The sequence below is a fragment of the Anser cygnoides genome, chromosome 3 (genome assembly GCF_040182565.1).
Source record: "Anser cygnoides isolate HZ-2024a breed goose chromosome 3, Taihu_goose_T2T_genome, whole genome shotgun sequence".
Lineage (NCBI taxonomy): Eukaryota > Metazoa > Chordata > Aves > Anseriformes > Anatidae > Anser > Anser cygnoides.
Genome location: NC_089875.1, coordinates 75,516,602 through 75,543,907, shown reverse-complemented (window position 1 = coordinate 75,543,907; position 27,306 = coordinate 75,516,602). Strand labels below are relative to the sequence as shown.

At 40.5% G+C, this 27,306-nt stretch overlaps 1 protein-coding gene across 5 annotated transcripts in view; it reads left to right on the top strand.

Moving 5' to 3' along the window:
* LIN28B (lin-28 homolog B) overlaps positions 1 to 27,306 on the top strand; it is a 98,497-nt gene that overhangs the window by 47,244 nt on the left and 23,947 nt on the right. For all 5 annotated transcript variants that reach the window (XM_066994475.1, XM_066994474.1, XM_066994478.1 and 2 more), the window contains one exon: positions 6,390 to 6,574. In XM_066994475.1, the coding sequence (XP_066850576.1) occupies positions 6,390 to 6,574 (185 nt within the window). The remainder of the gene's footprint in view (positions 1 to 6,389; positions 6,575 to 27,306) is intronic.

Below are 27,306 nucleotides of genomic sequence, written 5' to 3'. Positions count from 1 at the left end.
ACCGAAAGTCTGCTGCGTGGGGCAGTCCCTCCTTACCTGCCGTGGCTGCACGCTCATGCAGTTTCTTTTGAAGTGTACTGGTGGTTTTCTGACTCTGCAGAGATCTGATTCACATGAAATGCAGCAGAAAGCCTTACGCTACCAAGAACAGGTAAACGGTTTTCTTCCCGGGTCAGTAGGCGACTGAGGTTGGGGAGGAGGAGCCGTCCCTTTGAACCAGCTGAACTGTGTCCTAAAACTGTATCTTGTGCCTAGCGTGACTGGTGGGGATATACGTACACTAAGAAATGGGAGAGGAGGCTGGCTTAGTTGTCATGCCTGGTGTTAGAGCACAGAAGGAAAACGGGGTAAAGGAGAGCTGCACGCATCCTAGCACAAATGTTCTGACCAGAGGAAAGGCAAAAACTGGTAGAAAACTAGTTGTGTAGGTGCTATGCCGTACCAGAAAATTATACTTATTACAGCTAGAAAGCTGGGCGAGGTCAGGGAGAAGCAAATGAGATGTTTATTATCCAGATTCTTTTCATTAGTATACAAAACTAGAACAGCTGGTGCTGAATGTGTAACCAGATATAGCGGCAGCGGAAACACGGTCAAATAGCATTCATGGCCTGAACACAAATACTGAAAATTACGCAGAAAATTAGCAAATTGTCATGAAGTGGCACTGTGGAAAGAAATAAACAATCGTGGATACAATAGAAAATGTTTGGTGCAAATCACTTTGGGAAGTAATTATAGCAGACCTGTAGTAGACTTCTGGTTTAGGATTTGTATACAGATAGTGTAGTAATAACATTATGAGAGAGAAATACTAATTGGAATAGTAACCTTATAGTTAGGCTATGTATTAGGCCAGATGAATATTTAAGCACAAGTGGTATTAGAATTATGTTCTGTTTCTGGACATGATAGGTAATGGTTTTCTTCCCCAAACAGTAATTCAGAATAGAAGGCATGTCATTTTGGACTTGCAAAGAATTGATGAAATTATAGTAAAACCGATTTAAAAAAAAATCAAGATAAAACACAGACTGGGTTAATTTGGTTTAAAATTGAAGATAGAAAGTCAACAACTTAACATTTTAAGGTCTAATTTTTGTTAAATTAGTAGAGCCGCTGAGTTGGCTTAGGTGAGCTGAAGTACTGGAGGCTTAAATGGACAAAAGGTTCAACTTGAATCTCAAATAAAGAAAGGAGGAGAATTGTGGGAAATCACATAGCTCTTTCTAGCAGAGAACCTTGTAGTGAAAAGGTACTGTGAAAGGAAGGAAGAGTAGATAATCAAAAAATGCTCACTTCTCAGAGGTCATGGAGGAACAAGAACTGAATGTGTTAAGTGATTTAGAAGTTATAAAGTTGTTAAGTTAAAGCAGTTAGTAAAAGTTTATTTAGTAAAGTGTAAGAAAAGGGAGGAAGTAGTTCATCTCTTGTACAGGGAGGGTGGTTTTGAGTTAGCGAGCCTTTTGTTCCAAAGCTAAATAAATACCTTTGCATACTTCACAGTAAGAAGAGTAACAGTACGGGCACAGTGACAGGATGATGAATGGGCATGAGGTTATGAAAATGACTGCAGTTGAGGTGGAAATTCAAGACAGAAACAAATTCCAAGTAAATAGGGATGTGGAACTGCAGTGTACCAGCTGCACTGCAGTACCTGCCTAAGTACCAGTTCTTTCCGTACCGTAAAGTTGCTTGAAATAGGTTACCCTATGTAGTAAATGTTGTATGCATGTAGTATACGTGGCTTTTCAGTGACTAACACCTGGAAGGCAAATCTTTGAGAAATGCAAGGAGTTCTTCGTAGCTCTATTTTTAGAGTAAACTTAGAAATATTCTTTGTAATCAAACTATGAATTACTGTAACTAGTACCACTACCACTTTTTTTTTTTTTTTCTTCACAAAATACTAAGAAGCACATTCTAATCTCAATAGCTGCAGTTTCCACTGTGTGTGCCCTGGAGCTCATTGAACCATTCTGTGAACAGATTTAGCTCACTGGAAAAACAGAAATCTATCCCCATTTCCTCTTCCTCTTACCCTCCCCCTCCCCTCTTTTTTTTTTTTTTAAACTGAGTTTGTTTCCTGTCAGATTAGTGGGTTAAATTGGCTTATGGGGAGGACTGAGAAGTGCCAGATTTGGTGCAAGATAAGCCTCTAGGAGCAGGAAAAAGCCTTTGAGGTCAGCAGGAGCAAGGGATGGGAGGGAGCAGTGGCGAGAGGTTAGGTTGTTGCATGGGCGCGTGGCCTTTGGTTTCTGTGTAAATGCAGAGCTACACGTTGCTCTTTGAGAGCCTGCCATTTTGTGTAATGGACTTTTTGTTTGTTTTAGCATGCCCTCTGCAAAAATATCTTAACTTCAAAAACCTCCTAAAATGAACTTTTCGATGTACTCTAGCAGCAGCCTTTGTATCATGCAATTTACGTTGTTTCACAGCACTTCCCCTAAGATTTACGTTGTACAGCAACTCTGTTCTTGAGCAAATGTGGGTGAGAGCACTGGTGTAGATCCAGTGTAAAATGTTTCACCTGTCTCATCTTACTCTGTGTGACAGAAGATTCAGAAGCACTCCAGAGGTTGATGACACTGGGCAAGATTGTTTTGGAGAGAATTTCTTAAAGTCTTTAGCCTGGCTGGGCTTCAGGATATGCTTTTCTTCATGTCTGGATTTAATTGTAGATAATTTTGGAGGGAAAGCCGTTTTCTTACTTTGTAAAACTCAGCGTACTGGTGGCATCTGGTCATTGTACCGAGCAATCAATCAATCACTAGATAAAAAGGGGCAGAAATGAGAGATAGAGAAAATAAATGATCTAAGCCGAACTGCCACTGAATAACACCACCGCTGCCACCCCCCCCACCCCCCCCAAGAATTTCATGCCTACAAGAGCAGTTCTTTGCAGCCCCAGCTAGAAGTGACAAAGAAGCGTTGAGGAGGTGCTTACTGGGAACATGTCCTCCCATCCCTCCAGACAGGTTAATAAAAGTAATGTGCGTGTATCAGAGGAGATCAGACCCCTGTAATGAGCCTTAATTCCAAACTTCCTTTCTTTTGTAGAGCCGGGTGAGTGTTGCAAGCACTCCCTGAAACTACTGAGGAAATGGTATTTTTCTTTGGGATGGTCTTGATAATACAGTTTATGATATTTCGGGGTTTGCTTCATACTAAGAAATGCTTTTCAAGAACTTGTCATCATGGGTTTTTCATATTTTTTGTTGTTGCTGTTAATACTCTTAAGAAATTGCCAGCTTTTTGGGCCAAGCTGTTGCTTGTGACAGTGATGTGTGAGACTTCACATTACAGGCTAAAATATCAAGAAATAATTGGATGGCTTTAAAAAAATATAGAGAACTGGCACTGTTAAGTTAAGAAAAAAAAAAAACTGTCTGAAACCACTGTATTGACTTCTGGTAAAAATAACAGCAAAGTCTGTGACAGTTGAAAGAGAGAAAGGGGGAAAAGCATGGTGCTTTTAAGTTTTTCCCTTTGTTCATTGGCAGTGTGCCCAAACACCCCATTCAGGGCTCTAGAAATGGTTCACTGACTTGAAACTCTGGCTGCTTTTAATTGTGTGTGTTTTATTTGTTTAAATAATGTGAGGAAAATACCAAGTTAGGTCTCCCAACATTAAATTATCAACTTTACAGACATTTTTTTGTCCAACTCTTCAGAAAAGTTGAAAGGAACTCTTAACTTAAGGGGTTTAGATTTTTTTTTTCTTCTGGTTTTCAAACAGCATTTTTTTCATAATGATTTTGAATTGTTATTACACCCACAGAGTATCTCTTCATGAGCAGACTGACAACATAGTATGTGTTTACACAATAAGTCAAAGAACACCAAATCCATCTATTAGCATTGATAAGCTGTTGAGGTGTATTAAAGGAGGGTACTGTGCAAGTCATTTGGATTGTTTTTTTAACCTTTTCTGTTGAAAAAAGTGCTTGAAAAAACAAATATTCAAAAAAATGTACACTTGCATAATACGTGACTTATGAAAGCACGATGATTGTTCCATAATTTTGGCTTTTAAACATACTTTTCATAAAACCCTCTTGAAAGTATAGTGCTTTGTTTGGAAATGAAAGTTTCGTTGCTAAAAGTGAAATGTGAAAAAAAAAACATTTAAGAACACTAACACATACCTTGTTTTAGGTTGCGTTTGGGTAAGTTCTTCTTTCTTTTGAAGTAAAATAGAAGACATAACGTAATGTGCATATCAGATGTCAACCTCTTGGTGTTTGTTTTGTAAACTGTGAGACTTGGAAAGGAAAAAGTCTTGCTGTAGACTTAACTATATCTTCATTAAGTTGTAATTAAAGAAGAAGACAAACATCCATGCCATATTCAGTATTAGTGAAAAACACAGGCTTGTGTTTATCTGTTTGAAGTAACTGGGTAAGGAAAAAATAGCCTTGCTCTAACCGGTTGAACTGTGTTGTTGCTTACATTTGACTGCTGGAAAAATTATAAGCAACTGTGTCCCTCTGTCAAGCGAACCTTCTTAATTTCTTGTTATGAACGGTTGCTGCTGGGTAGACTGTGAGCTGGTCTGATACATGGGTTTTTTGAAGCGAAGATGTGTGTGTGCTTTGACATGGTTTCATTAAAATAAATATTCCCAATTATTTTGTAATATTTAATTAGAAATATTTAATTTAGTCTACTAGTGCTGTGGGCAATGGACTTTGTAGAGATGTCCCAAGAGGGACATCTCTTGGGATGGAGAGAAGTTGACACAAGTTCCCCAAGGTAACTCTGCTGCAGGACGAGGAAGAGGAATCCTGTTTTCCAGCCTTACTGGCTGTAATTCAGCTGCAGGTTAAGACTTCTGAATCACAGAAGAGTCTAGGTTGGAAGGGACCTCTTGAGATAGCCTGTGTAACTTCTGTTCTCAGCCCCTTTTGTCTCTGAGAGACTGCCATGCAGACACCAGGGCCAACAGCCCCGAACATCTGGGATGAGATTTGTAAGGCAGCTTGAGCTCAGACTGCCTCAGCGACCGTGTCATGGTGCTGCAGACTTCCATGCCCATAACATGTATACAGGGTGTCCATGTCAGGGATTGCAGTCTGACTTCAGCACATTCCCTAGTTGGACCTGGGGGGAGTAGATGTGACTTACACAGTCGAGTATCACTTGGCTCGTTTTGACACGTGATTGAGTGGGACAGTACCTGCAGTGAAGGCTCCCTCCTTGACTCCACAGTTCAGCCGTATGAGTGCTGGAGAGCTGAGTAAGAATCAATCAAGATAAATTTTCTTTGCTATTAAGAGTTCAAGAGCAAAAGAAGATGACGTGTTTCATAATTCTTGGGCCAAAAAAAAAAAAAAAAGAAGAAAGTATTTGGAAATGGAAAGGGATTTGGTAATATTCTCTGTAAATCCAGTTGATCTCACTCATGTAATGTGTAACTTCTGATCTCACTCATGTAATGTGCAAATTCTGATCTCACTCACGTAATGTGTAACTGCTAAAATAAATGTGTAGTGCATCCAGTGTCTACTGTTGTATCTTTTTTTTCCCATAAAAGAAATTGTCTAACTTATCTTGATGATCATTTTATTTAATTCATCACATGGGTCCTGGGATATAGATTTACTACTGTACATAATTTATAGGAACTGAAGGGAATTTTTTCTTTACATTAAAGTCAGTGGTGAGCTTCTGTTGATTACAGCTCATCCAAGATTTTGCTGCTACAGTATAGTATCAGAAGATGTATTAGTATTTATTTCACTTGTTCTGGTGATGATAATTTCCTTTTCTGTGAATGAAAATACAAATCTGTACCTGAATCATGCTAACTACATGAGATTTTTGGGTAGCGAACAGAAATTTAGCTGCTCACTAGGGATATTTGAATTGCCCATTTCAGTTGGCATTATTCAGGGTGCCTTCCTCCTGCCTTTGGTGTTCATTGTATATTTCATTTGTTTTCAGATGGGCAGAGCTGTATCCCAGATATAAAGAATACGAATGATGATAATTTTGATCATAAAATGAATTAGCTCTGAAGTGAACAGTTGCTCCCTTTCCTTTTCATTAAAAGAGCCTATTCACTTACAGCTGTCTTAGGATTTTAAGGATGCAGCATTTTCTCTGCCTTCTTAGATCAACAGCATTCAACACAGAAAAGGAAAATACTATTTCAGTTTTGTTTGTACTGAAAAAAGATTCTTGTTACTTGTTTAGTGTTGAATAGTGTTTTCAGCGTATCTGGGACTATAATTTGTAGTATTATCCGCTAGCTCATGCAGAGGAAACTGTTATTCAACCTGTATGTATTCCAGGATAGTAGACAGGAGAAAATTTGTCCTGTTGATTATGAATGTAAATATTGTTTTGAAGGCAATGGTAACCAAGAGTATTTTTCCTATTTACAGAGCAAGCTTTACATGGAAGGATTTAGAAGCCTAAAAGAAGGAGAACCAGTGGAATTTACTTTTAAGAAATCTTCCAAAGGCCTTGAATCAATACGGGTAACAGGCCCTGGTGGGAGCCCCTGTTTAGGAAGTGAAAGACGACCCAAAGGGAAGACAGTACAAAAAAGAAAACCAAAGGGAGATAGGTAATTACCTTACTTTGCTTTTTTTTTTTTTATTCGCAAGTTTTTTCTTGAAGTTATGTTTTCAGCATTTATTCATTTGTGAAAGGAAGCCCTTCTGTGTAAATTTGGCTTTTATATGTAGCCTAGTGATTTGATTAAGGTTATTAAGCTGTACCTATACAGCTACATAAATCACCCACTTGATTGGTTTTCCTTGAGAAGGTTTTATTGAATTAGAGGGAGTCTGCAAAGGAATGTAATACTGTTTTGAAAACACTGCTATTAGCCTGAGAAGACAGGTCAGTCTGAATACGGGTGAAGTAATGTCATGTTTAGTTGAGAATTGTGCATGCTAAGGAGACTATTGTGTGCGGTGGGGTTTTAAATTGTGCATCGGTAGTTCTGTGCAGAAAAAAGTATAGGTACTGCAGTTAGGGTTTGAAAGTAGCAGTAATGAGGTGTGTGTGTTATTTGACGAATTCTGTTTTTACTCAAAAAAATAAAAGAATATCAGGAGTTTCTGAAAGTCATAATGGCTGGTAGTCTGAACAAGCGTTGTAATAATATTTTACCAATTACAGTTTAATGACCAGAGATGCCCTTATTTACACAAGCACAGCAATCTGACTTGCATTGTTTTACTTTACTTTCTGCTCCTAATGGCTTGAAGAAGTTCCATATTCCTCTTCACTATGAAGTTACCTCTACCTGGTTCCCCAATGACAGCCTTCCTGCCCAAAAGCTCTTGTGTTTCAGTGGATCCCACCTTTACCTGAATCTCTTTTCCTCATGGCATTTCCCATCCCAGTAGCTGTCATGACCGATATCAGGGGGAATACATACATAGCTTGTGAATATGGAGCCCATTCAGAACATCCCAACAGCCGAGTTTCCCCTGCAGCGCTGGATTTACAGCATGACTTAGAGGTAGCTCTCTTCCATTGCACATTCAGAAAAAAAGAATAGCTTGGGAAGGAGAGGGTCACCTGGAATGGAAGCCCAGCCCAATCTCTAGAAACAGGATCAGAAGCCTTTGCTTGATACAGATGAACTCCTTTTAACATCTGTTAAAAGGCCTGTTTCTCTTTCCCCCTGCTTTTCTCTTTCCCCATGATTTTTTTTTTTTAAATTAAGGGCTGGAAACAACATGATAGTTGTCCTTCTTTCACCTTCTTTGTAAAAGCTAAATACCATGAACAAAATTTATTGCTGTGTAACAGATCAGAGTCCATAACCATAACAAGGGGAGACTTTGTAAGCAGGACAAAGCTTTCTATTTGATTGGTCACCATATCTGACCTCTCAGCATTGTGTTGCATGCTGTGGCTGTGAAACCTTTTTCTTCTTCTTCTTCCTTTTTTGTTGTTGTTGTTTTTGAGGATAGGCTTCCAATATTCATATCATTATTGTTGTTGATGTTTTGTACTGTGGCAGTAACTAAAGGCCACGGTCATACAGTCGTGATACTGTTGTTCTATTTGTTGCATATGTATATATGAAGGAAGACAATCCCTGCTTCAAAAACTTCGAAATTTAAATAGGTTGTAAATAGACCAGGAAAAATAATATATATTTAAGAAGAGAGGGATTTGAATAAATTGCAGAGGAAGCAATACTTTCAGAATGTAACTCATCCTAGGTAAGCATCTAAAATATATGGGATGAGTCTTGGCTTGTGGTTGTTTCTCTTCATGGATTACAAAAGGATCCTAGCTCCAATGCTGTAGATATTTCCCTTACAAGTCCCTTATGTTAGGTGAGATGAATTCTGCTTTTGATGACATCTTTTCATAGCTAAAGCATAGACAAAATTGGACAGATTTATCCCAGAAAACAGCGTTGAGGGGTAATCTGTGAGACAGTATGCCCTTTCATGTTCACCTGCCCTTAAAGAAGGAAAAATTTCAAAATTACACTGAATTAATTTGAATATGAAAACATGGGGAAAAACACACTTCTGCCTCAAAAATTGTTATGCTTAAGTTGGGAAGACACCAAAGAAGCCTAAAATTAAAACTCCCTAAAGTAGCACTGATGTTATCAGCCGATGAGGAACAGTGTCTCAAGGAAAATAATTTTGATTGAATGCCTAGCCAATAACAAAGTGCATCTCCGTGTGTAGTGGAAAACTTCTTTCAGATTTCTATTCTGCTATGAAAACCACCTCCGTTTATAAAAAGTTAATTCCATGTTCTGGTCTTTATCTCTTTTCCACGTGATCACTGTAACAGCGTGCAGGCCTAGCCTGGCAGCATGGTTTGAAGTGGCTCCTGTTAAATGGCTCCCATGGTTGTTAATGGTGTGGGCAGGATTTAGGGCAGAAGGGAAGAACAGAATCAATCACAGAATCGTCTAGGTTGGAAGAGACCTCCAAGATCACCCAGTCCAACCTCTGACCTAACGCTAACAAGTCCTCCACTAAACCGTATCACTAAGTTCAACATCTAAACGCCTCTTAAAGACCTCCAGGGATGGTGACTCAACCGCTTCCCTGGGTAAAGAACGGCAGAAGTGGTTAGAGAAAGCAAAGGAGGGAAAAAGAAAGGGAAAAGCAGCAGTGTGTGAAGGGAGGGAAAATAAAGCCATGACACTGAGGTTACCAAATATTGCTGGTTGGTAGATTTTGTGGTATTTCCCCCAATAGACTCGGTCTCTCTGTGATTTACAGCATGTTGTTGCTGTGGGGACCTAGCTATAATAGTTCCCCCTCAACATTGCTGTTGTCCACATGAAGTTTATAACAAGGTGGGGGAAAGGTCTGTAATTGCTGACAGCTATGCAGGCCGCTGAGGCATATTTCTCAGCCTGCACGCTGACACGTACTGGGATGGGGAGGGGAAATTCTCTGCGGCCTGCATGAAATGAAACTGTGGCCATAAGCAGCCTGCTGGCCTCACATTCCCAGACTTTACTATAAGCTTTTGTAGTATCCATGTGTCTTCCGTATAGTTTTTTCACAATACCAAGAGTAATCTGGGCTAGAGGGGAAGCATCTGAACAAAACCCAGTTGGGGTTCTAGTCTGGCAAGTGCCGGGTTCAGAGCTCACGTATTGCAGCATAAATGCGAGGTGGCAGCTCTTGGGGCTTGTCTACCTAAGGCAGCCGGGGGATGGATGTATAGCAGTGTGTTAGCACAGGCTGCAGCTCCCTCCCTTCCTAGGAACCCTTAACACATGCTGAACACTGTGTGTTTTGCTCGGCTTTGACAGTGAGCTCACTCAAAAGTATTTTGTGCTGCTCTCCAAGAATGAGCGCCGGGAGCTGATGTGAAAAAGATAAAGCACTCTGAATTCACGCCTTAATCAGCTGCTCCGTAACTCGTAGACAAGTCCATGAAATCTTGATTTAGAGTAGAGTAAATGAAATCAGAACCTAGCCAGCCATCTCAATATAAGGTTTGGAACGGGGGGAAAAAAAGTATGGTTTTCTTTCATTTTTTTCCCAAACACTTCAATGTTTGTATGTGACCCAAAACAAACCTTTTTTTACAAATAGCTGGGAAAATACTCTTTATTGTGGTCCACATTTAAATATTATTTTTTTTTCTGTACATCTTTGGCACCATATTAACAAAGAAAGGATGCTTACAGGACTAGAAGCTAGGGTTATCTTTGGGACCTTGAGATATTACCCAGTATCTGTAAATATTTCTCATTGAAACTCAGATCTGGATACTTCTTCAGCAGAGTGTCTGTAGTGTTGCATCTGCTTGAATTGGTACTTGGTTCAAGTGGAACATTTTGGAGAGGGGGGAGGATGACACACTTTCTTCTTGTTTGGTTTTGAAGTATGTACAACAAAATGGAAACAAGAAAATCAAGAAAGAAGGGACAAGAAAGCAGTAATTAAGGGTGTAGCTCTATCTCCCAATTTCAGTTATTGAAGTTTCAGTCCTATGCTACCCTCTACTAACATCACACTTGTGGCAGGGATGCTTTCTGGCACAGGTGAACTGTACCAGTAAGTGGTTTGGATATAAACTTGCAGTAAGTTGTGTGTTGTGAGATTTTGTTTTTGATGTGAGATATTTCACTGACTTTTTTTACAGCATGGCCCTGCAAGTAAAGTGTGAGGACGGGAGTTGAGAGCTGTTGGAAATGAGGGAGCTTACTGAAACATTGCCCCTGAAAAGACTGTAATGCTGAATTTTGTTCTAGGAATATGGCTAGTGAGGTAGTCACATATTCTAGCTCAGTTGGCTATATAGTAATGAGCACTGCAGCACAGATGTAACGCTTCAAAACTTTTTCCAATGTAGACATCTACTAGAGAGAGGCAACAAGAAAAGAAGTGGTTTTGCATTAAATTGTAATAAGTGGTATTTGCCAGTAACTCTTAGACATGACAGAAAGCATATTTTCAAACAGAGAAAAACATACTTCTAAACCTCCAGCTGAAATACAGCCACTTGAGGCAGGGGGCTATAATCAAATAATAAAACGCTTCCCTGGTGAACTGTCACTTAAAATTAGCTTGTGTCTGAGTCAGAAAATGGATTTAATATCTGAAGACATTCTGCAGATGATCCAAAGTTAGATTATAAAAAGATCATAAGTCTTTCTCACATCTTTAAAAGTTTATGGTCTGCACCAACAGCTGTTAGGGGCAGTGGCACCGTGGTGTGCCTTTGGGAACATGTCGACTGAAGTTAGCAGGACGAGGAGAACTAGTAGAAGAACAAAAGTTACGTGATACAAAGTCACTTCAAACTCCAGATTATATCAAATTCCATCCCCGCTGGATAAATCGTACTCGAGTGTATAATTTAATTTTCATAGAAAATCCTTTGATGGCTTGAGCTGAGCAGATTTTTGTGGCGGATACTTGAATAATCAGGGTGGTACAGGCTGTGAAGGAGAGCCCCGACCTAGCAGGAAACGAGAGAAGCTCATAAAACCCTCACTTAGAAGATAGTGGGGCCAAGGAGGATGGGGAGAGCCCTTCAGAAAGGGGCACTTCCACTCCTGCTCTTGTCCATGCCCCCCTGTGAGCCCCAGCAGACATCTGTCCCACAGGGACCTGCTTCAGGCCCTGCCGTAGCATCAAGGGGCACCGAGGTGAAACGGGGCAAAGGAAGTGAGAGAGAGAGCAGCTGTGCGTAGAGGGGGTGAAAAGCTCGGAGCGCTGTTCCCTCCGACAAAATGGTGTCAGCACCCAACTGTCAAAAGGTTGAACTTTCCTGCTTCTCTCCTAGGTAGACGGTGTTTACAGTTCTGCCCTTTTCTAAAGAGGAAACTGGCAGGGAAGTCATGCAGAAGTAACATTGCTTTCATGCACGTTTCTTTAAAATGCAGCCTTGCAAAAGGACCTTACACGAGCATGGCATTTTGGAGTTTAAATGTGAGCATCTCCTCCTCCCTGTCTTTCACCTAATTTTAGACAGTAAGAATTTCTTTCCAGTTTACATTCTTCCTTCTGCCATTTTTCAAGTGTAGGGTATTTTCTTGGCCGTTTGCTTTTTCCCAACTTCCCAGAGATTCTGTTGCACATTTAGTTTCTCTTTCCCGTGTTGTCTGAGACCCCTCTTAACTTTAGGGGACTATAAAGACCATCATGGTTTTTGTTCTCTTATATAAAAACTGCCATGTGAAATGAGGTCCCTGTGACCTAGTGTGTTGTTTCCAACAGGAGCAAGTGCTTAAGGAGAGACTGCAAGAAATAGGGGAGCAGGGTGTTCCATCTCTGGCATTTAGTGGTTTAGGCATTTCTTCACTGTCGACACCTAATCTGCAAAAGATGATTTGATGGTACTTTAAGTACCTGAGGAGAGCTGGACGCAACTTCCTCTTGGATCCTTAAGTAAAATTGTTAGAGTTTTATACAGTTAAGAATTCACACGTTGTCAGACAATAAAGGGGAATAAAGACCAGTCTGAGATGTGCTTTCTTAAATTACCTTCTTTTTGATACTTGCTAACTATGCTATAACAAGCCACCAAACTCATATGAACTGCTCATAACAGGAGCAGCAAGATACTGCTAGATCTAAATAATAATAATAAAGCCTGAGGGTTTTGCACTACTGGTACTTTTAGACAGTTATGATTTTATTGGACTATAATCATTAGGGACAAAGTTTTCCATATTTGCTCCTTTATTCAGGCTGGCCACCTTTTTGGAAGGTTTAGCAGCAGTCCAGGTTTTTACAGGAGTGGACTAAAACCAGAGGGCTTCATTAATGGAGTTTAAAAAAAAAAAAAAAAAAGGAAACTATAAAACAGCTGCCAGTTGGTGTTCTGGAGCAGAGTCTTGAAAGCTGGCTTGGAGATGGATCTCTAGGGCAGGGGGATAATCTTTCCTCGTCTTTGTGCAGAGCCATCCAAGTCTAAGTTACAAGCCTCTGAGAAGTGTTACTGCATATATTCATTAGAAAGCCCTCGTTAAAATCTCTAAAGCATCCATCTGTGTTTAAGTGAGCTCAGCAGCCACAGACTTGCAGCATACCAAATACACAGGCATGCCTCCAGGACTCAGTGTGTCCAACATGATGAGAACAGAAGCACATCTCCAAAACTGGGTATTTTCTTCCTCAAAAGACGAAAGGAAGATGGTGGCTTAAGGGAGGAAAGACAAAACAACTGCCACTGACCAGTGCATATAGCACCCAGCACCTATGGACCATACGTTGTTGGGCATGATTTCATCTCTGGCCTAGGGTGTACATAAATGTCAGTCTTCTGGAAATGCCAGATGTAGGAGCTGTGGTAGAATAAGTACCCCAGAGCAAGAGCACAAGCCGGAAACCCTCAACTCTCAGAAGCAAGAAAGCCTTCGCTCGCCTCGCTTCTACCCCCAGATCTATCACGCAGCATCAGGAGCTGCTTCCTCAAAAGATGATGGCTTTCTCTTCCTGCCTACTTCCGTAGCTCAAGCTGTTGCAAGCCAGGATGCTGAGCCAAAAGATCAATATTCAAATGTTGGGCTAGGTGTAGGAAGGGTTACAGTTGTCCATAATTATATATGCATTATGAGGATAAACCGTGTTGTTTTTCAGAAGACACTTAGGAAATTCCATTCCAAATTCCAGATTTAGAGAACCCTATCTAATTTGCAAAGCCCAGTGCCCACGGTTAGATAGAGGCTACAAAAATTAATTTGGTCCTTTATCAGCTGCAATGGCACTTAAACCAAGATCAGCTAGAGTTATTTTGGGGTACTCAGGCACGCTGCTGCAGTGTGCTGGTTGGCAATATAGGCATTTCCTCATTCATTCAGAGGGCTGTTTTCTCATGTCACACATTTTTAACTACCAAATTCACCACAAGGCAACTTGAAAGCAAGTTTCAGATCCTGGGCTGCTCTTGAACTTCCATGACTGTGCTGCGCTTCAGCCTGATCTCTCAGGCGAAGGCAGGAACTGGCCTTTGTAGTTAGACACAGAAATCGAAACATACCAAAATACATGCTTCCTTTCCATCCTATGTGCCTTCTGATGGGGCTATTCATGTGCTTCAAGTGAATGCAAATTTCTGTGCTGAAGTAAGAGCTGGCAACCTGGTGGCAGGTTTGACCAATTTTCACCTACCGATATCTAAACCTAATTTTCTTCATTAGAAGCTTGCAGTAAGAACAGAATAGAGCCTGAATAAAGTTGTCCGTGGTATCTGTTTGTATGAGTGTACAGTTAAGAAGAAACAGGCCCCAAATTTTCCATAGTGTTTGTAATAAGAAAACCAAATTTGATGCTAAAGTAAGTAGATACAATTCCAAAAATGTACAAGGAACAGATGCAGTGAGTAGGATGGTGTCATTTTTACACAGCCTCACGTAGAGTAAGCTGTCCCTGCACAGCAGATGGGTTTGTTAAGTACGTACACTGTTTTCAGAATGCAGAATATTTTCTGTAATTGGATGTCTTCTCGGGCCTTGTGTTTTTGTGAGTGTTTTACCCACTTTCATCAAAGGATGAGCTGTCTCTCATTTACAGTAGAATATCAGCATATATCCAGGCGTTTGCTGTGGTGTACTGGTACACCTGATGTTCGCACTGGAGTCTTAACTTGCAAGTCTGGACAAGCAAATTGCTACAAAGAGTATTATGGAAAGTTAAACTGTTTTAATGTGCCAGGGTGCAAACTGCGGTAGGCCTGAATCTGCTTCATGAATGATGAAGCTGCAACATGTAGGAGAAGAAAGTGGGTAACCTTTTCACCCATCCCAATTTAATTTTTCTGTTGTTATGGTCAGCTGCTAAGATCCTGTTGCAATTGAAGGAGCTTATGATGATATTTGATACTCTGCTCACCTTTTTAGAGCGTAACTCTTCAGGTAGCACTTGCTTGTTCTTATGTTAGTGGGACAAATACATGCATTACTGGTGATGGATTTCTTTGTTTTGAGGGAATTTTGAGGCAGAGGGGAGAAGCTAACTCATGTAACTAATGGGTTGAACACCCTTATGGAAACAGAAGATTGAAAAATGTTTTGGTTTTAGATTTTGTATGTGTTTCAAACAACTTCATTTAAAAAAAAATCAAAGAATTAATGTTTCTTTCAATAAGAAGACACTTAAGATCTCTCTACTGGAAAACATACTCTTACATACTTCCCTGTCATCTCATGAGAGCTCATTTTGCATGGAGCACATGGCTTAATACTGTTAATTCAAGAAGAAAGGAATGAAGATTTTACAAAACAGATAACAACTGCTTTTCTAGTCCTATAGTAGTGATTCTCCACACATATCTCAAGGAATTTGAAAGCAAGACAGAATGGAAGAGTTGTACATTTGAGAATTTTGCATAACTTAACAGAGATTAGGCATAACTTCAGTGGAGTATATATTATTTTTTAGCAAATAGTTTACAAAAAGTCATTTCAGTTTCCTAATGAACTGTCATTTTCTTCCTTAATTCAAATTTCTCCCTGTTTGGTTTCTTACTACTACAGTAATGTACAACTTTCAAGCAGAACAGAACAAAGAAAAGAAGTGTATACATTTTCAGGGGCCAGTTCAGTAAATACTTGAGCTTGTGCTTTCAAAAGGAGTGGGGAAGAGGGTATTATTTGAAAAGATTTTCCTAGTTGTGGAAATTTCTCTTTAAGTTGATGTTGACCCTGACCTACAGACTGTACTGATTTTTGCTCATGTGATCCTCTATAGCTGTCAATGAGCTGAGAACAGAACTGCTTGCAGCAGGACAAACTGTCTTTTAAAAAGATGCATGCAATCTGCTATATTTCACTAGAAAAAATGTTCAGTGTAAATACTGAAGTCCCCAAACCCTTTTATTTTAGGAAAACAGTTGCATTTCCTTGCTCTTCTGGATGGGTTGCACTCCAGCATCACCTGGTAAACGTACTCAAAGCACACGGTATATAACAAAAGGAAGATTATAATGGTGGTTCCAGACGATGGGAAAAAAAATGCCATGTATCTTAGCTAGTTTAGTCAGGAACTTGAAAGTTGGACAAAACTAAATTATAGCCTACTTGCTAAATGAGGTATTCCCAAAATGTTGTCTTTGATTTACCTCTGTCGATGAATCTGAAGCTCTTCAGAAGGAATACAAGTTCTGGAGCCCTTTAATTTCAAATTAATAAAGTCTGTGCAGTAATATAATTCCAAATTGCTACAGCTGTTTCTTTTATTAGCTGTGGCTTCATGTTTCTGTCCTTGACACTTAAAGATCAAACCTACTTAAATATGAATCATGTAAAAATGTGCATTTACTTCAGTATCTTATTTTGTCAAGAAGCTCAGCAGCTCATTATGTAAGATGAATGTGTCACAGAGGTAGTCATCTCCGTAGCGGTGGTGCAGTCACATTGCTGTTATTCCCTCCGTGCCCCCCACCTTTATGAGTGCGCCTACAGTGTGCTGGAGTGCTTCTCAAACAGGTAATAAGGCATATGTCATGAAAAAAAAAAAACAACACATGTTTTTCAGGGCATATTTACACCAGGAAAAGGTAAGCCTATTTTGGCAAAAAAAAAAAAAAAAAAAAAAAGTACCAGGTTAAACGACCCCTGCACAAGTTATGTGGCATCACCCATCCAGAAGCAGCAGGACTAAGCAGGAATTTGCACTTGTTTCTTCTGGTTATGGGAAGCTCTTCAGAGAAGAAAGTGGAGCTCAAAAAGAGACTCTTCTGTGATGTCTGATCCCTCAAACAGTGTGACTGAGACAAGATGATGTTGCAAGGACAATGAATAGTGAGGAGATTAGGAAGGAACAGGGACATGAAATCAAAGTTAGACTTGGGGGAGATCAGTAATGAGAAGGAAGAGAGGAGCTCCAGGAGGAAAGGACAATCTGGGACTCTTGGGCGAGGGGCCAGACCACTGAAAATATTGTCAGTATGAGAAATACAGGTTTTCTGAGCTTCCAAATTGTCATCTAAAAGCTGATAGGGAAATCTTCAGGGAGTGCAAACAGGTCTGAATTGAATCAAAGTTTCCTCCCTTTTTGAAAGATTGCTGTAAGTCAACAGCTAATGTGTAAGGAGCTGAAGCTGAGGTGGGAACTAAGCACCTGTTTTGTAGCTCTGTGATGACTGAGGAGGTTTCAGCATATCTGTGAGTGTTGACCTGAAATGGGACTTCTTGCAGTAGTCTGCTTATTGAGTGTTCCTCATTTACTGGGTAACAAATGTGATGCATCTGGATTTTATTTTGCAGCACCATCAAATACTCCCAGCTGTAAAAGTTGCTTGATTTCAGCATTGCTCTGTATATAGTGGGTGCTATAAAATAGTGTTCTACAGGCTCTAATATTTCAAATTGGGCACCTAGAATAAGGCTCCACTGGAAAATGGTTTTGGCTTTTTTCTTGTGCTCCAGAATCCTTTGTGTCTCTTTGAGACCAATTAAACCACACAATTTCACACATAGGTTGCAAAGTGATTAATATTTGCAATACATGAAAATATAATAATAGAATCATCTAGGTTGGAAAAGACATTCAAAATCGTAAAGTCCAACCATCAACCTGACCTTCGGAGTCACATAACTAAACCATGTCCCTTAGTATCATGTCTGCACGTCTTTGAAATCCCTCAAGGGATGGGGACTCCACCACTTCCCTGGGCAGCCCCTTCCAATGCCTGACCGCCCTCTTCATGAGGAAATTAAACCTAATATCCAGTCTAAACCTTGCCTGGCACAACTTGAGACAGTTTCCTCATGTCTTATAACTTGTCACCTGAGGAAAGGGACCGGCATCTCTGCAGATGCTCAAGCAACTCAATATCTTTCTTGTAGTGAAACACAAAAAAACTGAACACAATATTCAATGTGCAGTCTCACCAGTACCGTGTACAAGGGGATGATCCCTTCCCTAGCCCTGCTGGCCACACCGTTTCTGACACAGACAGGATGCTGTTGGCCTTCTTGGCCAGCAGGGCAGACAGCTGGCTCATGTTCAGCTGGCTGCCGACCAGCACCCCCAGGTCCCTTTCTGCCAGGCAGCTTTTCAGCAGACTTTCCCCTTTTCCCCAAGCCTATATTGATTCACGGGGTTATGACCCAAGTACGGGACCCAGCGCTTAGCCTTGTTGAATGTCATGCAATTGGACTGAATAAAGTCAATACTTCTGTATTGTGTTATTTAGGTGGATTTAGGTATGAGTCCAGGCACTGAATTAAGTAGGCTAAAGAAGTAGTCAATGACCGTCTTCCATTTCATGCAGTAAATGAGAAGAGACCATGTAGGAGACCTAGCACATCATCATATAGTTCATAGTTTCTACAATATAAATTATTTCTTGCTCTTTTAATGCTGAATCTGTACGTAACAGGTAGAAATTAGCATAAATGCTGTTCTGTCTAGCAGCTAGGTTTGGGGATTTGGGCTGGCTTTTCTTTGAAACCATACTGTGGCACTGTAGGAAAAGGATGAAGGGAGTGGTTTCTCTGAAGAAATTGCACATATGCACGAAAGAACAAAGGTGTCTGTGGAAGAGCTAGAGAAAGAGCCAGCCGAGGCTGGCAGTATTGATGAAGTAGATGGAGCTGGGTTTGCTCAGTAACAGACCCGTGGAATGGTTAAGGAGGAAAGAGTTGTGAAGGGTCACTGTGAAATATGGGAGTGAGCTAAACAATTTCTCTTCTTTGATCTCCATTCATTTATAATCTTACTGGTATTGAGTCTCCTGGCACTATATCTTTTACAATGAATAGTTGAAAGTAAAAAAATTGATTTAAATTGCAGTGGTCTTGTGCTGAATGGCTTTTTTTAGCCCAGAAGTTACTTGGAGTTTTACTCTTTTAGCTGTTGGACAGCTTAAATGCTAAGCATTTAATTTACTTCAGGCGGCTCTGAAAACAATAGCAAACCACAGACTGCTCTTATTTCATTGTCTGCAATTAATGTTGCAACAGCCTTTGCATCAAAGTTTAACCAGAACGCTTTGATTTACTCAATGATAAATTGATATCTTCTGACCAATATAGAGAGTTGAAATATTTCAAGTTTTAAATTCAACTTCAGATTTTTTGATGTTGAAAATTAGTGCCTCTGCCTTTTTGTTGTGCTAAACTAATAACACAAAACAAAGAGAATAGTGTGTATGTCAGTGTGTCTGCATAGTGAGATTAATTGTTCCCTAAAATTAGGCAGTTTTGTTTCTTCTGTCAACGGGAGGGAATCATCAGTGGTTGTCAAAAGGACTAGAAATTGTACGTAGTTCATATGTAGAGAAAAATACTATTTACCTTTTGAAAGGGTTAATTTTATTTACATTCTTTTTCCTTAGTTATCGCAAATCACTTTTTTCTAGAAGTATATGAAAAATCTTTAATTTCTTGTTGATCAGGTTAAATTTTCCAAGTTTTTGTATTTTGATATATTTTGGGGGGAATCATGGTTAGCTGCTTGCATAGTCAGTGCTAGGAATATGTGCCTACATCTTCTATTAAAATATGCTAAGCACTTCAGTTTTTCTAAGTCAAAAAAAATCCACAGAATTTTAATTTGCTTTTTATTAAGGATTTCAGTGGGATTTAATTTTATTAAATGTGCAAGTATGATTAATCACTTCAGTTTTAGAATTTTTGTCCTTACGTACATTGTGTAACTTACAAATTTAACTTGGAGCTCGGAAATATTTTTATCGAGTGGATCATTCTTGCTACCCTTGTGTTTCTAACTCACTGGAGCCTCCTGAAGTTATTGTTTTTCCCTTACAATCTACACATTTCATTTACGCATAGAAAAGAAACGTCTGGCATGTTGTTTTTTTCTCCTTTTTTTAATGAGAGCTGTATGCTCATTGTCCAAACAAGCAGCAAAGAATCTGTTGTATGGCAAGAAAATGAGGGAGGGAGTCTCACTAATAATCAGTACATTCATATAAACTGGCGCTGTTTGATTTTCTCAGTTAGCTATGCTATACTTTCACCCTTACAAGAACACAAATTTTGTTTAAAAATGCCTGCCGTGGAAAAATGTTACTTCGGAATGTAAAGATTACAACCACTTAAAACACATATCCATGGTTAAAGATGCTGACTCCCAATTTTCTCCTGTCTAGAGCTTTCCTTTTTTATCTTTGAAGTTAAATCATTATTCTGTGTTGGTGCCATTGGTTCTGTTTATTTTTGTATCTCTCAGAAATGAAAGATCCAGTCTTTTTTGGAATAGTTATGAGTGTAACATATCAACAAGTTTATATTTTATACGGCTTGTGGAGCTGGATTTTGGAATTTGCTTTTTTAGTGGTTCTTTTGTGGAAGAGAAATCTTTCAGGCATGAATTGATAGTCCAGATCTTTTGAGGTCTGTCTGTGCTAACCTATGACCTCTGTTCTTACGAGGTCAACATCTGAGGGCAGGAGATTAAGGCAGTTAAAAGATTGGAATGGGAACTGGAATGGAAAAATTAGCCAGCACATTTTGGGTGGAAAACATCAAAGTCATCAAACAATTTGCTTATTTTAAACTCAGTTTAAGGGTAACAAGCTAATTGTACTGTGTTTGTTGATGCAAGCAATTTATATTATTTGAGGAGATTAACACCGAAGAATTTTTTTTTATCAGAGAAACATAATGTATGCTCAGTGTAAATGTGCTGTGTATTTTGGATTGTAAATGCTTTTGTCCAACATTTTTAGCATAATAATTCAAGATCTGATCCTACAGTCAGTGCACTTAATTAGCTCTATTTCTTATAAGCAGCAATAGTAAGTGTTGCAAAATCTGAATCTTGCTTGTGATCTGCTGAAGACCCCTCACATTCATTACAGAATACAGGTGCTCTCCGTACATGAGAAAGAGTTATTCCCATTTATATATTTCCTGACTCTGATGCTTAAAAAACATTTGCAAGCATCTCTTTTTGTTCTAGCTTTTCAAATGTGAATTCCTTTTCAATGCAAACTTGTCACCAAGGAATGTTCTTTCATAGATTATAAATGGATTTAAAAGAAAATGGTCTGTTTGTTCTTGTCTGTCATAGTTGAAAATTCATTAGTTTGTTTTAAAAGAATGAGGACTTAATCTTTCATTTGTACAATTGCTTTCAAAGATGATATTATCTAGAGAAAGACAACTTTCCACATCTGAAAATTATGCGAGTTCAAGGATATGTGTAAGCAATCATATTTTTTGTCTTGCTTGTTTGAAATGCAAATAAAAGTGGTTTCAGTGTCACATGCAAAAAGAAAGATGAGTGGTTCGGTGTGCGGTCCTACCTAGCAGGGAAAAAAAAAGTCATGGATGTTACAGCTCAGGCTTTGACTAACAGTATATGGATTCTGGTATTTCTCCAATAGTTATGTCTAATAATTAAATCAAAGTACGATAAAATACAGCTAAACTCAAGCCTCAGTCTGAAAGTCTCAGTCTCTCATCTTTATACATTATTATTGTTCTTTTGATTGTAAATAATACGACATACGAGATTTGGGTTTCCATTCTCAAGCTTATAACTTCCCAAACTGTTCCTCTAAAGGCTTAAGCCTTCCTTTTGCATTTTTTTGCCTCTGACTTGCACCTGAGGGAAACTGAGAAAAAATGCTCACCATCATTTCTCCCTTCTTGGCGGAAGGAAAAGAAAGGAAGGCAGGAGGAGCTGTTGTGGGCTGCAGCAGCCCTGGGACTGTTCCCACGGACGCAGCCACCCTTTGGTTTCCTTCCTGCCATTTCACTGGGGTGGCTGGAGAAGCTGTGCCAGCTGCAAGGGCTGCCACATCCCTGGGGCTCAGGGGAAACAGGGAATGTTCAAACAGGCAGGGCCAATCCCGAAGGCTGCAATATCCCAGGGATTGGCTCCCTGGTTCAGTTCTTAGGGTAATGAGGTAGTTGCTGATCAGCCATTTTGTGACTCTGGCTTGCCAGCCCTCTCTGTGGCTAAATAAATACGCATGATGGACGGATGCGGAGCTAATTCTGTCTTACAGAATGACTTTGGTTACCTGCCTGTGAGAATGTGTAATGAGAAACACCGGGAGTCATTGTGAAGGAAAGAAGACTAGTTAATGAATAAAGGAGAAAAGTTAAGCAACTGTGAAGATAATGTGCACGGCATGACTTACGATAGCCTTCTCGTTTGCCCAAGCCATTTCTGTACCTTCCCTCTGTTCTGCCTGTTTAGACAGTAAATTCTTCAGCTTAGAATTGGTTTCCTTCTTAGTCCATAAAATCGCTTAAAATCACTGCTGCTTTTAATTGCAATAATAATTGTCATTCGTGGCCATTTGAATTATTAGAGAGCAACAAAATATACATTTTTTTTGGAATCTGGAAGACTCGCTTCCACAGGATTTTTGTTGAAAGTATGTATCCTCTTGTGGCAATTCAAACATCCTGTCCGTAAGCCTGCTTTTCTTAGTTATCTTTTGGACACCGTTTAGAAGTAGTTTACAGATAACTAAGGCCTCCCTAATGGAGAGTGGGGTGCAGGAGGTTTTGCGTCCCTTAATTGTTGTTGCATTAGTTCTAAATGTAGTAGGAGCTGCTTCCAAGTTCGGTATGCAGGGCAGCGTAGACTGCTGAGTTTTAGGGAAGGGGCATTCAAAACTCAAAGAAATTGTAGTACAATTTTTGAATGACTTAGAGATTGTTTGATTTTTTTATGATGAAAACCTGCTCCATTTTTGGTTGATCTATGTGAGAAATAGGTAGAGAATATATCCTCACTTCCCTTGCGTGTCTTTTCCACAATAAAAATTTGCTGCTTAGCCAAACAAAACTCATCAGAATTACTGCAAATAGTATTTTCAGGCTTATGTGCTTGTGAAGGTTGAAATTTCTGCCAGTGCAGCTGCTCCAATAGATTTCTGCCTGCAGTCCCACCGTGCTCTTGGAATCAGTGTTTCCAAATGGACTCTTTAATTTGCCTCAGCTGAGTCACTTCCTTGCCACGAACTGCCATAAAGAGACAATTTCTTCTGCTTTGCTTTCTGGAATTTAGACTCTACTGCCCCCCTTCTTTTCAAAATAAGAACTCGTCAGAAAATGCCTTTTGTAGTAATGCAGTCGTGTTCAGAGGGATTCAGAAATCTGGATTATTGGTGATTTTTTAGTTTAGTTTAGGCTATTGTTTTTTGTGTTCCTCCTCTGTTTCTAGTTGCTAATTTGAATGAAAAGCCAGCAAAGAATCATGTTGCTTTTCTTTGTAATTGGTGGTTGTAATTATTCCTCAACTGGCAAGTGAATTTGAACGTCTGTGAGATGCTTTAGGTGATGACTGTCCTTAAAATCTTCAGAAGTACATGTTAATATATATATATATATATAAGCTGTTATATCTCTTTTCTTAGTGACCCAAGTTTCTTGCTTAATTCTTGCATAAAATATGAATTAATCAAATTTGAAAGCTTTTGAATTTGGTAGAATAATAATAGTCTTTATTGTTAAGATGCATTTTATAGGTACTTTTGGAAAAGCAAAAATCTATTAACATTTATATCTATTATATATATCCTATATACACATATATTGTATGCTTTCTCGTATTGTGTACACATTTACGCACACACAGTAGATTTATGAAAGATTGCCTCAGCTGCATTAAAGGAAGTGGGTATGAAAAGGAAGATGACTTGATCAGTTCAGTTCAGAATGAAATAAACACACTGATGACCTCATAATTTAAAAAAAAAAAAAAAAAAGCTAGTCATGATAGTTGTGAAGTAAAGCTGACAGGAACTGATTGATGCTTCTTTCTTATGCTGGCAGCCATATTCCCTTTCTATACCAAACTTTCACCAGGTAAACTTGGAACAGGTAGTCGAGGTGCAGTGATTCTGTGGAGCATGTTGAAACCTGGTTTTGTAACCAGGTTTAGTTTATTGCAGTTGGTGATAGCTAAGATCATGCCTGACTGGCAGCTTCTATAAGGTGCAGCATGTGCTTCATTAGTAGGACATCTTCTAACCAACCAACAGTCCCTGGTTTGTGCCTGTATAATCAGTGTGGCCATAGCGTGTGCTCCATTCTCCCAGTTCTCTCTGCTGGTGTAACCTAGAGTGCATTATTGTACATTAACCCTGTGTTGCAGTATGTGCTTTTAGGCAAAATGAAGCTATACCAATATATCTGCATTAGCTTACTCTGTTAGGCCAGGCAACACCATTGTAATGACATGGACTTTTTTCTTCCTGCCTGTGTAAGGTCAGCTTAGAGTTTTCACAAACCTGCAAAAAACCACTTGAACTACTGATTATGGTTTAGACTGTAAGTGAAAAAGTATATGAAATATAAGGTGGTATTAGTACTGGAAATTACTCATGACACTGTATACACACTAATCACTGTAGTGGAAACATCCAGCTGCTATAATGAGATGCTGTGTTGGGAACAGGATACCACCACGTTCCCTTTCTGTGGTAGCAGGTGGTAAATTTGCTTAAGCTTGCATATTTTGTTACACTGTAGAGGACTACAGTTTGTGTGTGGCATATAAATCCATTTTCCAACTTGGAATTTTTTTTGTGTGTTTTTTTTGTTTTGTTTTGTTTTGTTTTTAAAGGCATGTTCTCATTTAGTTAAGAAAAAGATTCCCCAGGGACTGGTTTATATGTAAAGACTTAAATCTGTTTAAAAAAAAAAAAAAGGCACTAGAGGTTAGTTCAAGTTTGTCTGTTTAAAAATGCTTATTTCCTTGAAGTATCCAGCTGCGACCTCTGCAATGGGTCATGCATATCAGTCTGTAAAAACCAAATGTGATGATTAGGAGCAGAATCTGGATGGAAGTGACGGGGGGGTGGTACTAAGCACCAGGGATGAGGAGGAAATGTGGTAAATGGGATCACTGGATGTGAATCAAGTTGCTTGTGTGGTAACCACAGGTTGTCACTGTGAGCTTTGCACTCATGGTCCTGGGTGCACAATGGGCCAAGGCTCTCCCCAGGTGGGACGCAGCTCTCTGCCAGGGCAGCCTGGCTCGCTCCAGTGCCCCAGGCTTGGTGTTTACATGGCTGTAGCTGCCCAGGAGCCACAAGCATGCTGCATACATGTCTGTAGGGTGCACAGCGTCTGTGAAAGCCAGTGCAAACAAGTGTGTGTCTGAGAGGGGAATGGCTTTGAGCCCCTGGAGGGGAGCGAGGCCTTCCCGCGCTGACTGCTCAAGGAAGGGGGCCGCATGGTGTGGGTTCTGCTGCTGCGGTGTGCGCCCCGATGGGCAAGCCCAGGGGTCCCGGCGAGGCTCTCTGAGGAGAGGGCACCGTGCTGTAGCATTCCCCTCCTGGCATTTCAGACAGGGGCTGCTCTGGTGACGTTACCACACGCACATGTGGGCTGGGACTGCCAGCATGGTCGGCCAAGGGGCTCTCCTGAGGACGCTGTAATAGATACAGCCCTGGAGACCTGTTTGGCAGAGTCTGCCAATAACTTAATTCTGCCCATGCTGCAGGCTCTCTCTGCAGAGGAAAAGAGCCCCTGTGGAAGAGAGATGCAGTGCTGCAGCCTGGCCAAGTCGGCATTTGCCTACCAAGCGCAATTAGCTTGCTGTGTACCCCTCGGCAGATGAGGAAGCTGCAGAGATGGCCCTGGCCCTGACCCCAGGCTGTGCCTGTCCTGTCTCAGGGGGAATTCAAGGCAGATTCCTTCAGATTTGGGGGTTAACTTAAAAATTTCCTGTGTCTCTGGGGACACAAAGCTAGTCTTAAACAATGTCTAATCCAGGCTTGCCACAGCTATCCTGGTGATTTTTCTCAAAACTCTTCAGCCAGAGACTCAATTGTGCTTCACAATCCAATTTTTTTATTTTTTTTTATTGAAGTGATGCCTTTTACTCTAAATTTCAGAAATAGTTTTTGGTATAAAGCATACCGTGTATGTTTGTTTGTTTGTCTCCACTGTGCTGAATATGCTGAATCATAGAATCATTTAGGTTGGAAAAGACCTCTGAGATCACCAAGTCCAGCCGTTAAGCTAGCACTGCCAACTCTACCACTAAGCCATTTCCCTAAGCACTGCATCTAGTGATCTCCCAAGTACTGGACAGCATTAACAGATTTAGTTGCCATTCATTATTTTTTTCCAGCAAGGGAACTGTGTCTTTAAAAGAAACGGATGCTGCCTCTAGTTCGGTAGCGTACTCTCCGCACGGGTACAGCTTCACATTACAGAGAGCAGTCCCCTGCAGCCCTAAGCGCCGTTATCTTCTCCCTGCAGGGTGGCTGGTGCTGACCAAATCCTACAGAGAGCCAGCCCGTGGAGCATAACGTAGGGAGAAACAAATCCTGTCACAAAAGCATTGAGAAGCACTGAAAACAGGGGATGCCTCGCGATAGCAGCGTGGCACTTGGTTGGTTTATCTGCAGTGGGAGACCCTGTGAGTGTCTCGGCATGAGGCACGGTGTGCTCCCTGGTCAAGATCTCCCCCACAGCGTGGCGGTGGCTCTGCGGCCCCGCGCTGGCAGTGATAGGTGTCCTGCCATTGCCGCAGGCAGGGGGTTGGTGAAGGAAAGCAGCAGGAGCACAAAACACAACGGGGAGGTGGTTTGGGCCTCCGAAAGGCCGGAGGTGCAAACGGGCACTGGCAACGCCTCACGGAGGGCGTGGGGTCTGTTCCAGACAAGGCCTGTGCTATTCGAGCTGTCCGTGTCGGACCACCGGCAAACCTGCATAAAAGATCCCATTGCACATCGGTTCCCTGCACGAACGATGTGCTGTGTTGTTCGCAGGGCTGCAGCTTGTGGTTTTCCTGATCAGGGAAAGAAAACAGGGTGGGAATCACAAATCTACCCATTTTAGATGCTTTGGTGCCACCAGACCATTAACTCATCTATTAAACTGCAGCGTGAGGCGGGGAGGTGAGGAGAACTGAGGCTCTCAGAAACAGATTGCTTATTTAAGATTAACCAGGAAGTCTGTGCCTGGCTGGGAATGCAAGCGGCATTCCTCAGCCCCGCTTCGGACATCCCTGTCCGTCCAAAGGGGAGCCATTCAACGCTGCAGTGATCAGGTTTAATTCACTGCCAGCTTCTAGTTGGAGGTTTAGTATGAATGAGCAGCGCACGTGTAATGGTTATTTCTCAGTTCCTTTCCTTCCTTTCGGCAGCTGCTCCTCAAAACTTGCAAAATCTGAGCGGCAGGCTTTGAGCAGTACTGCGTATCCTGTTATCACAACTCTTCCTTTCCTACCAGCTTCCTCTAAGCAATCTGTGGGTTTTTTTTTGTTTGTTTGTTTTTTTCTGCCTCTGTTGCATTAGTTTGAAGTGCTGTGAATGACGTGAAGACAGTTGGAGATAAGTATTAGAAGTAGCATTTCCTGTTGTAATGTTCTGGTATTTCATATCAATCAGAATATCGTAAGCGTGGTACAGTTTCAGCATTTTGTTTTGGAATTTAAATGTACTAAAATCATA